The sequence below is a fragment of the Eptatretus burgeri genome, chromosome 2 (genome assembly GCF_056783735.1).
Source record: "Eptatretus burgeri isolate ZD-2024b chromosome 2, Ebu_testis_v1, whole genome shotgun sequence".
Taxonomy (NCBI): domain Eukaryota; kingdom Metazoa; phylum Chordata; class Myxini; order Myxiniformes; family Myxinidae; genus Eptatretus; species Eptatretus burgeri.
This window is the reverse complement of record NC_140962.1, coordinates 140542291-140554627: the sequence shown is the minus strand read 5'-3', so window position 1 is coordinate 140554627 and position 12337 is coordinate 140542291. Positions and strand designations below refer to the sequence as shown.

Sequence of the window (12337 nt, the reverse complement as noted above, 5' to 3'; positions counted from 1 at the left end):
AAAGGGGGGGGGGGCATGAGACAAGAGGGGTGTGGGAAGGACAAAACAGTGGGGAACAGAGACATTAGGAGATCTGTGGAAGGGAGAGGGATGGGGCGTGGAACATAGGGTATACAAGATGGACAGCACAGCGACTTTCAGGAAGGAAAGCAGGGAATTTGAAGGAGGTGGGTTTGGGTGGATTAATGGGGCTCGAAATGATCATGGTTTTGGATGGGGGAAGATATTTGATGGTGAAGAACAGCTGTTTTGAAGACCTGCAGGGAAGAGTGGGATTGAAGAGAGTGTGGGAGTTTGCAGAGGTAGGAAAAAAAAGAGGAATGAAGATATGAAAGTGAGCAGTAATTCTTGATTTTTGCAGTTTCAGCAAATGGGGGTTGCTGATGGACCTTAAGTGCCCTGCAGAAATATCGGGGCACGGAGCACAGACAGAGCAGGGGGGGGGGGCAAGGCCAGAGAGGTGACTATAGAAGACACAAAGACCACCGACCTGCCTGTGGTGAGAGAGTGAGACACCCAAAGCCTTCAGCTTCATCGCAGGAGATGCTAATGATCCGAGAAGTCTTGGTTTCCACAGCTTGAAGCTGAGCTAGGTGCGAGTCAGGAGCACCAGCCCAAAGGGGAGAGCAGTACTCCAGGCTGAGGAAGATAGCTTTGTCTGACGTTCGGAGCTCAGGTGTGCCAAGGAACGACTTTGCATGATGGACGATGCCCAGTTGGCGACTGGCTTTGGAGGCCATGTTGGAAATATGGCTTTCCCGGGAAAGATAATGGCAGATAGTGAGGCCCAAAAGCTTGAATAATGGAACTTCTTCAAGAAGGTTGTTGAGAAGGTAGATTGGGGTGGGGGGGGGTGAGGGTGTTGTCCAAACTCTCCTTTTGGAGAGACATTGAAAGTGTGAGCTTTGTTAGAATTGAGACGTATTCAAAGTGTGACCAGCTTGTGAATTTATCCAGGTCTGCAGAGTGAAGAAACTGCTGCCGGCTGATCAGAGGGATGAGAGATGTTACGGCAGAGGGTGGATTCATCAACAAAGAGATAGAGAATTTTCCGAAGTCAGAGATCATTGATGAAAACAATAGCTTCAGTGCCGGATACAGGTTATAATCAGCAGGGGAGCATTCATTTTTCCAAAGGGGGCACTTTATTTTTCAACACCCCTATATATAGCAAGCAAATGCTCACCTATACAATAAACAACACAGTGAAAGTGCTTTGAAAAAGGCTACAAGTATAGACTACTACAATTATGCACCAACAACAAATAAAATTATAGCATGAAAATGTCTTTAATGTAATGTCACCATCTCCACGGTGGGAGAGAAAAAAAAGGTACTGCGCACATAACAGGCCTTCACTTGTAATGACATCACATAATAGATAGACCTACTGTAGTGTGCACATAACACAATAACTAGCTAGGTTAACATTAGTCTAGTACTGTAGTTCAGTTGACACCTTAATAAAACAATAACTATACAGAAAATAGCAACATACTGTGGAAACACGATCGCACCACCAACAACAACAAATAAAATAAATTATGTTGAGCATTATAATCATATAATGTCACCATCTCCACGGCGGGAGGAAAAGGGGAAAAAAGGCTATGCACCAACAACACCAAATACAAATATGTTGAGCATTAATTTATAGGCCTAGTGTCTTAATGTTGCCATCTCCACGGTGGGAGGAAAACAAAAAAAAAGTTCTACTTCACCGCAAGGAGCGGCAGGAGGGTAGGGTACTGCTGGCCAATCTGGACAGGGGGGGGGGAGGGCACAAAGTCTAATCTGGGTGGGCATTGCCCCCCAATGCCCCCCCCCCGTGGGGGCGACACTGCATAGCTTGCAGGCAGGGTTGCAGAACTTGTTAGCATATCGGCATCTCCCTTGTTATTGGAATCAATCAGACGGATTGCTCCACCAACTAAACAGATATGCATCACCACCCACAGAATCGTGAAAGAACCCTCAGTCTGTCAATCCACAATTTATGTGAGACTTGGACGCTGACAAAGAATCTGAGACGTACTTAATTCCTTCAGTACCAGGTCTCTTCGGAGAATCCTTGGCTATCGCTGGTCAGACTGTGTCCAACGAGCGGTTGTTGAGAGAGACTCAGATGAGATATGTTACCTGTCTAGTACGTGAGCGTCAGCTGCGGCAATATGGACATGCGGCTCGTTTTCCTGACTCTGATCCTGCTAACAAGATTCTCTCAGCAAGGGAAACCTCCTGAGTGGAGGATGCCAACGAGCCGACCACGTGCCTCGTGTTTGCGGCAGGTTGATCGACGTCTCAAGGAGATGGGGATGGGCCAGATGGGGATCTGCCTGGGGGATGGCCATATGGAGGCCCCTGTCGTACCAGCGGAAAGTGGAGACAGCGACGTGCTGGTCCGGGCCATGTTCCCGTACCTGACCTGACCTTTACGATAGCTTTTTTACTTACGAAATCTTTAGATTTCGTAAGTATATTGATGACTTCCGTCATCTGTTTGTGTGGGGGTGTGTGTGTGTGTGTGGGTGGGGGGGTGTGTGTGTGTTTGTGTGTTTGTGTTCGTTTGTAGGCATAATAACTTGAGAACGGAAGAAGCTACCAATGTCAAATTACACCACGTGATTCAGGAGGGTGATGGCTACTGCTGATTAGATTTTGGTCAAAATCGGTCAAAGCTCAAGGTCACAGTGAGGTCAAACATTCGATATTTGATGGTTTAGTACAGAAGCATCGTAGAAACTTCTGGTTTGCGTCGCTACCTTCTCGAGAGATAGATTTTATTAGACAAGGTCAGAGGTCAAGTTGACGATTTCGTAAGTACCAGTCTATGACTGCTTGTTTTTTTTGATTTTTTTTTTTTTTTCATGATCCAACCCCTTAAACTTTCTCACCAATTGATGTCCACTCTCCATCACCCTAAAGCTATGCACTCTATCACCCTTGGCAGCAATTTTTCTTTGAAATGAGGTGGTGTATAAGCTGGTTGCTACTTGCAATTTTACTTGCAGTCAAATTCAAGATTAGCTCGGCTTGCATGGGATGATATTGTATCATCTGATTGTTAGTTTTTAGTTTTGTTTTAAATTCTTGTGATGACCTTGAATCTGCTGGTGGCTGACCAGCAAGGTTTATGCTGCACAGTGTTAATAACCTGATGAATGCTGAGCTTCTCCAGCCAAGTTTTCCAAGTTCTTGAACATGTGTGTAACACCCACATGGAAATCTGGCAATGGCCTTCTTCACTAATTATTTAAAAGGTTACCTTGATATAAAATTGCAGGGTATCTTAACCAGTGATGTATTTTGCTGTAATGTAATATATAAAACAGAGCTCAGTATGTGTGTTTGGTAACTGCATTAAACCCTCAAATATCACAGGGGTTCGGTTCCTGGAAATGCCACGTTAGTTAAAAACTACGATCATGGAAACCAAGGGCCAATGTGAAAAGGGGGTTTTGGTTCCTGGGTTTGGAGAAAATATAGAGGAGGATCGATATCAGCCAGAAATAAACACATTGCAATTGAAATAAGTATGCAAATACAGTGTAAAATTATACAAAAATACAAGACTTTTACCTTTAAAATTTATCACAAAACAGAGGTGGGCAAGGGTCAGAACATTTCGTTTTGTACTGTACTCTGCCGTAAATAGAAAACACAACACTTAGCTCAGGATGATGCTGTTAGAGAAGGGAGGGTGAGCAGGGAAGGCGATTCAGTGATTGGAAAAGCAACATTAGCTTAATTACGAAATCACCTGCAGCATTGGCACATAAGAGAAGGGTAACATGATCCTTCATCACCTTACCTTGAACCCCGATCTTTCCTGCTTGGAGAGGAATATATATGAGGTACGGCATCCTCTTCCAGAATCATCTGGTCTTGTCGGTGTTAAAAACATGCTACGCTACGGCATAAATCCCTTCACCTTGATTTGTTTCTTGAGCTGCGGTTCAGAATGTGTGTTTGAGAATAAGGCATTAGAATGGGGGTTTCAGTGCGGGTGTCAGAAAATATGGGTTTTGGAATAGCAGTTAGAGTACCAGTCTTGGAAAATAAGGTTTTGGGAATGGTTGTTCAAAAAATAAGGGTTTGATAATGGCGGTTCACGTATAGGTGTCGAAAAATGAAGGTTTGGGAATGAGGTTTGAAGGAAAATGAAGGTTTAAGAATGAGGAAGAATACAATGGGAAAGGTTCTCCCTGCAATCATTGACCCAATAATGGTGGCCAACAGATGCCGCATTTTCACCTTAAGCCAACTGATCTAACGACTCTATTTTTGCCCAATGTCATAATCTTTCTCTGCCTTTTGGTACAACTAACTTTGTCCATCGCTTTACGTTTGGGCTCATTAAAAATGGCGTGCAAGAAACAACGCAATGCTCATAATGGGAGATAATTATACATGCACGGGACACAAATAACTAATTTCAGTTCAAAAACCTCAATTGGTCTTCATGAAATCCCACAATAAAGACATTGGAACACAATAGGTTGCCCACGATTGGTCGAAACCCACGATATTAGAACCAGCAATTTATTTAAGGGTTTACTGTACTCCATGACCCTTGGACTGATCAATACCAAATTTTAGCATGCACTGAAGGGGTCCCTACTTGGATTTTCTGTGGAATATTTTTCAAAAAAATTTCGAACATTTTTAGGTCATCTCGGTAGAGTTTTTTTGAATTTGAATCTCGGTAGAGATGACCGAATAAAGCCGGACCAAATGTCTGTACGTCCATCCGTCAACAATTTTTATTTCCGATCTTGATGAAACTTAGTATGTGGGTAGAGATCGATGAGTGTTGCACAACGATATAACTTTTGTCCGGGTTCAGGGTCAGGGTCAAGGTCATGAGGTCACGTAAGTTATAAAAATCCCCATTTTCAAAACCTATCAAGTCTGCCATTCTGCAAGATATTCGGCAACTGTTTATTGATTTTGATCGTAAAAAATATTATCTTGTATCTAACAGGACAGATTTTTGAATTTCTGTCCCGTTTGGCCACCACGTAACCTGGAAGATGGTCAAAAACACCTCCCGGTACAAAGAAAACTTTTTACTTCCGATCTTGATGAAATTTGGTATGTGGGTAGAGGTCGATGAGTGATACCCAATGACATTTTTTTCACGGATTCGAGGTCTGGGTCAAGGTCACGAGGTCACGAAAGTTGTGAAAGTCGCCATTTTCAAAACCTATCAAGTCTGTCATTTTAGGAGATATCTGGCAATGGTTCATCGATTATGATAGTAAAAAAACATTATAGAGATGACGGTCACCCCAACACGGGGGTAATTTTATTTATTTATTTTTGGATTTTTAGACTTTTTTTTTCCCCGGATTTCTCATAGGTCTTGTTATTTGGATTGTTTCTCCATTGTGGTGTACGAGTAGCATTACTTTGCCCGGTAACTGCTACAAAGAAGGACCATATATAGATAGGATGGGAAACTCGTTTCCAAGAATCTTCCGCAGCACATTACCCACCCACCGAGAACGAGCTGAGAATGGTACTCTCATCCGTAGGATGGGAGCACCTGCTCGTAGCAAATATAGCCCTGTTAAAATGAATTATATTTCAAATTGCTTCATTCATTGAAGTTTAATTTAAATGTTAAAAGTAGTGATATCTCAAATGCGTTTGTTAAATATTTGTGAGAAAACTGAATATATTACGACACAAGTTTTACTTTGGAAGCTATTAAAGTATCGACATCTGATGTGCCTTACATGGTCAGACGCAACTGACATACCGCTGGGTCAAGCCCAAGTTCTGCCGGGAGCATTTGGAGGGAGCTGTCACTCTTCCTGCGTCGGGGGAAAAGCAGCAGTGCCCCCCATGTAATCCTGGCTTCTTCAAAAACAATGACTCGGTCTGCATTCCTTGCCCGAAGGATTCGTTCTCTGATGGCACGTCTGGTATGTTGGATTTATCCCCACTTGTGTTTGGATCATAATCGTTGACAAATGTGTTTCCCCTTTCCTCTTTCCTCTTTATTAGGCTCCGTGCAGTCATTGGGTAGAGAATAATCTGTCTGCCCAAATATAGAGCTCTGGTTTAAGTGCAGTTCACATGTATTGGTAAAAGAGAAAGGACATTGCTCTAGATTTGCGGTGCATTGCACGTCACCATTCGGCAGTGAAGTAGAGTTCAAACATAGAATTGGTACTTCATTTAAAATTCCTTGTTTTAGAGTCGAGCACACTAATTTTATTAATGACAAGTCTGGAGACAGCGATGGTTCACGAGCAATGTACACGGTTCGCCTTTTTTATTTTTTGACCTTCGAGGGGACGCCACGGGCAAACTGGCGGGAATTGAGAAAAACGTAAGTGATGAAAGTTGTAGTAATCGCAGAGCACTACAAATCGACCACGAATTGCGAAATCCTAAACGTAGTTTGCCTTTGTTATTTTTTTTTATGGTGCAAATCGGGAAAAACTTAAATGATGAAAGTTTTAGTACTCGGAGAGCACTACTTGCAGACCAACTTTCATTAGAAACAGGCCACGGAAAAACTGGTGGGAATCGGGAAAAACGTAAATGATGAAAGTTGTAGTAATCGAAGAACACTACAAATTGACCACAAATTGCGAAATCCTAAACGTAGTTCGCCTTTTAAATTTTTTATGGCGGGAATCGGGAAAAACTTAAATGATGAAAGTTGTAGTACTCGAAGAGCACTACTTGCATACCAACTTTCATTCGAAACAGTTGAAAACCCTAGGAGCTCGATGCCCAATTTATTGATTTTTTTTTTTGACATTTTCTAAGTTCGTGACCTTGTGACCTTGACCTTGGGATGAAAATGAAAACTCGAGCTCCGTGGGGCTATGCAGGTGCCATTGGGCTAAACAAATACCGAAATCTCTGCCAGATTCGACAAACCCCCTCGGAGAAGACGTAACTTGAAACCGGCTACCCCCTAAAAACATGTTTTTTGGGCGTGGCTCTGCCCATAATGGGCGCAGTACACCCATTCTCAGGAAAACACAACTAGATCATGGTATAAACCTCCCACCCAAATTTTATCAGGATCGGATCAAAACCCACGGAGCTATGCTCGAGACAGACAGACAGACACACCCATAACGAATATAGTGGTCACTTACTGACTCGTGAACCAATAAAAGTTGCATTCATTTGATTATTACCTCCCCCACTGAAGGTGGACAGAGGTTATGTTTTCACCTCTCTGTCTTTGTTTCTTTGCTTGTTTGTCAGTGAGCAGGATATCTCAAGTTGTTGACGGATTTAGACGAAATTTGGTGGAGATGTTCGATGTGTAACAAGTATGAATTGTTTAGATTTTGGTGAAGATCCAAGTCCGGATACTATAATTTTTTTTAAGTAATGCTTCACCATTGAGAAATAGATCCAAGAAACAATCAATATACAGCATGCATGATGTCTCAAAAAGTTGCAGACAGATTTGGATGAAACTTTGTGGATAGGTTGGGTGTGTGACAAGAATTGCTTTGATTTTGGAGAAGAACCTGATGTGGATCCGGATCTGAGAATTTCAGTGATTCTTCACCATTGAGTGTTTGGGCTAAAAACGAGATATAGCACGATATCTCAAAAGGTTATGGACTGATTCGGAAAAAACTTGGTGGACAAGTTGGGTGTGTGACAAGGACGAACTGATTCGATTTTATTTAGGATCCGAATACAGATACGAGAATTAAATAAAAATTTGATTGATTCAATTTTGGTGACAAGAACATGCCGATTAAAGTTTAGTTCAGGTCCAAAATCAGATCCGGCCTATCAGTGGTAATACAAAACGGTAAATAATCAGCCTGTCGAAGATATGCGCTCTACTGGCTGCCCTTCTAGTCACCCCTGTGTATAGCATTATGGGTTGAAAAATACAAAAACTTCAGACTTGAGAAATTCATTATCATGGTACTTGGCTTATCACATTATCATTTTTCACATTGTTGCCCTTTGTTTCACCAAACTCGGTGGTATAATGGTTAGATCATCCACTCTGAGTTCGGGGGAGGCGGTTTCATTGTGAGCAAGAAGAAATCTCTAATTTCAGCACACAAATAGCAATCTGCATGTATGGCAAAGGAAGTAAGAATAGATTTTAAAAATACCATAAATGGTGGTTGATCCCCCTTTGAATAAAAGGTAAAACTGGCGTTTCAGGCCAGAGCAAAAGAGGAGAATGGGGCAGAGGTGGGGACTTGTAGGAAGAGTTCCACAAAAACAGGAACACTTCAGTTTGATTCTGACCCTAGCCAAGTCATACGAACCATCTTTACAAATGATATGTGCTGCTTCCTCGCTTGGAGCTCAGCATCTGTTTTGCACAGATAAGCCATGTGGTTTGGCATTCATAGGGAGGAGAAAACGCCTCAATTGCCCCGTTAGTGCAGAGAGAAAAGTGACGTCATCAAAGCTGGAGTTGCGTATACCCTCAGTATACTGGGAAGTGATGTCACCTGACATCACTTACCCTGAGCACAGTGGATCTGGATACCTTTCGTCGCTTGTGCGTGCATGCACATGCTTTGTGTTACGGCTCCTCTATGAACCTTAGACTCTGTAAACAAAAAAAGTGATAGATGGTTTTGTTTGAATAACATTTTTATTGCCTTTTGTGTTTTTGAATAGTTTTATTATAGACATTCTATTGTGGTATATATGTGCATATAATTGACTGTTTATTCATTATAATGGACGAAAGTTTTTTTTTTCTTCACATTGTTGCCCCAAATGCCAGAGTGCCAGCAGTGTCCGGCAGGCACGGAACCAATCCACGGGTATGAGTTCAAATGGTGGAACACCTTGCCGGATGTGATGCAGATGACCTGCTTCAATATCCACACAAATCATTGCCGAAGTGTGGATGGTGAGTTATTTACATTCATAAAACAGATTTGCTTTAATACTGCATGCTGAGTTCTCACAGTCTGCAGTGTCTGATGGTCGAGCATTTCTGCAACCTCCATAAAAATGTTTTATTAAAAATGTTGTTTTACTCTGGTCCTTTAAATTGATGGCATATCCGCTGTGTCCATTGGTGAAAAGACATGGGTCAGCAGCTCTCGGAAATTGCCGCGGGAGCTTGGCTTGTGTTTTGCTTCTGCACCATGTACACTCTGGAATGTTTTCGGGGGTAAAAAGCAGTCGCCAGGGTTCGTGGTTGGGGAAGGGCCTCAATTCTCTCTCGGTGAATGTGTATCGTATCGCACCACATTTTGGTAGCCGGTATTACATGTCTTGATAAAATACACCATTGACGTCATAAAAATGGGCGAATTGAACCTTCTGCAAAAGACAGGTTCTTTGCTGGTATAACAAAATAGAAGTAAATTTTGATTTAGGAGTAGGACATTTATAACCCATCATGCCTGTGTTTTCTCCCCAACCCATTAATTTAATGGATCACTATTCATCATTGATGAGACAACATAGTCTTTACCATTTACCTAATTTAATTCAGGATGGAGGAAGAAGAGCAGGGAAGAGAGGAAGAGAACTATGGAGAAGGCACAGGGACATCACCAGGGTTTCTTTTAAAATTATAATGAAAAAACATTTTGTGTTTTGGGGGATGAAGAGGATTGTAAGATCTGCATGAACAAACGTTGACAGCACACTCACTTTTTGAAGAGACCTTCATGGACATCACAATCACTACACATGCAGGCAGTCCCCCAGTTTCTGAACACAATGTGTACTTGAAATATATTTGTAAGCTGGATGTTCATAAACCAGAACAATAAATCCCCTTTAAATACATGTACTAAGGCCTAAGTCACATTTGCTCTACGGCGAGGATACGGCGGCCGTACGACCTCTGAATTGACAGAAACGTGCGGCGGCCGCAGAGTTTCTGCGGTGGCCTCAGAGTGGCCCTACGCCGTTTGGCTATCTTTTACAGGCCGTAGGGGGTCTCCGTGGAATTATAATGCGGAGTTGTAACGTTTTTCATTTCTACGTTGGCCGTCGCAATTCGACATGCCGTAGTTGTGACATAGTTGTGTTCCACGTCGACCGTACGGTGGGCTTGCGTTATTCGTGCGGCTGCCGTAGTCTCTTATCAATGAAAAATGAATTTTGCCCTAAAAACCGAATACATCTAAAAAAACCGAACACAACGAAGTGTTCATGTTTGTTCACGTGTCTCCCCCACCTGTTCGACCCGCATCTTCGCGCTTTGTTCATTCAGTTCGTCGGTGGAAGTACTCGTGAAAGCATCTCTCGTGTGTCGATCGCTACTTTACCTCGTGTTTTCACCTTGATTTGTGCTGTTTTTTTGTTTTTTTTTAATCATCTTGTTTTAATTAATAACAAAAAAGCAATCCGATCACGTGGTGTGACGGACTGTCGGGCAAGGATTTGTTAGGTTTTTCACAGAAAAACCCGGTTATAATTTGGAATATCCATGATTACCTGCCTGATGCGTTTGATGAAAGTGATTGTGGTTCTGGGGGCATCATGTTTGAGCTGCCCTGGGGGCAGCGCTCGCAGAGTGCGCGAGCGATCAGAACCCAGGCCGGAGCACAATCCTGTGTGGACCTTTGGATTGGTGATTGTACCAGTTTCCATACAATACACCGCCACCGAAGGTCATTCACTCATCTTATTTTACCTTAAACATGGGGAATTTCAGTGGAAAGTGGGTTTTCTTGGGGTCCAGGAACAGATTAATTCACTCCATTATTTCTTATTGGGAAAATAGTTTGGGAATCGAACTTTTTGCAATCCGAACAGCCTCCTGGAACAAATTCAATTTGGATTCTGGGGGGACCACAGTACTGGTATATTCCGAACTATTATATTTTTATTTCAGTAAAAAAAGAACTGGTATATTTTCCGACTCGTTACTGTCTGTCTGGCCGCACGTTCACCTTAGGGCCCCCCTGCGGTTGCCTTGCGGGCACATTGAGGCTACCTTGCATCTGCCTTGAAAATTCTATGGCCTCCGCAGGGACGCCCTAAGGTCACCGTGCAACATCAAATCAAAGACTGTATGGCACCCCCCCCCCCCCCGTTTTCGGTCTCCACAATTTCTAAATACACCGTGCGGCTTCCCGAAAAATAAAAACATATCTTACTGCGACATTGTGTGACCGTGGAAATACTGCGGCCGCCGTATAATTGCTCGTGGCCGTAGATTTTGGAGACCCCACGGCCTCAGTGATTAATCTGTTCTTGAATCCTTTCCCATTGTGCTTCAAGGACGATTCGGCCTTGAAGCACAATGGGCAAGGCTGCTGGTTCAGGGTTGTACGATGCGTCCAATGCTCGTGCGAATGCCCACCTGCTTGATTGGAACCTCGTTTAAATGAACGGAGCGCTGGAATTGCCGCTTTGATGATTGAAGCACTGGTGAAATGGAGTTGCATTTGGCAAGTGTCTTGAGAATGTGGTATGAGAATGACGTTTGAGTATGTGGTATGAGGAAGAGCACAATCGGGATTGTTCTCACGACATTCACAACACATCTTTCCCTTCCACTGATACAAGGGGAGAGGTAATACAACTAAATAAAACGACTGCGGAGATGTATAAGCTCCAGGGTTTCTTTATGTGTTGGATTAACTACCCGGGGTCTTCCAAAACCGCAACAATATCATTCACCAAGTTATACTTATAATTCCCAGTCTGGCCAATGCCCATGCAGCCCTCTCTCCACAAGGCTTCCAGGTACCTATGTAATTCCAGTTTAAATATATCTCCAGATTCTTCTGCCACGGAAGAGCAAGGCAGAGCTGATGGAAAGTTTGACGAACGGCAAAAGATGTGAGGAAAAACTGAAACGAGCAAGAAAGATGGTTGGGTATATTAACAAAATCAAAGTTGGAGGTCATCATTTCAGATGCAATCTGTGGTTGTGGGAGTGCAGCTGTGCTTCTGATGCAGTGCCCCTTGTTACCAGTAAGCCGGTACTCATTTTGCCGACCTCAGAAGGATGATGGGCTGATACTATATAACTGCATGACTGGGGCTCGAACTCAAGACCCTAAGATCTGAAGCCACCTCAGCCATTAAGCCAACACCAAGCTTAAAAAGATTAATTGTATTTGAACCGATTAAGGAAATGTGATCCAGTCCCACCAAACGAAAAAGTTGAGGTGTTTGATGTCTTAGACTGAATGCAATCCAGTGGAAGAATAAGATAAGAGTTTGGTGTAGTGTGAGTATGATTATGTATGACAGTCGATTAACGGTTAACGTGGTTTTGCTAGTTATCTCAGGGTCTTGAGTTCAAACCCCAGCTGTGCCAAAATAACACCAGAGGAGTTGACTCAACCTGTAATCCTTTCAAGGTCAGCAAAATTGGTACCAGCTTGCTGAGGCTTAG

At 42.9% G+C, this 12337-nt stretch overlaps 1 protein-coding gene across 1 annotated transcript in view; it reads left to right on the top strand.

Moving 5' to 3' along the window:
- The window catches only part of LOC147033341 (endosome/lysosome-associated apoptosis and autophagy regulator 1-like), a 218341-nt gene that overhangs the window by 91520 nt on the left and 114484 nt on the right, over window positions 1-12337 (top strand). Inside the window, exons 9-10 of the mRNA XM_085871570.1 lie at window positions 5750-5930; window positions 8747-8875. Of these exons, the coding sequence (XP_085727696.1) occupies window positions 5750-5930; window positions 8747-8875 (310 nt within the window). The remainder of the gene's footprint in view (window positions 1-5749; window positions 5931-8746; window positions 8876-12337) is intronic.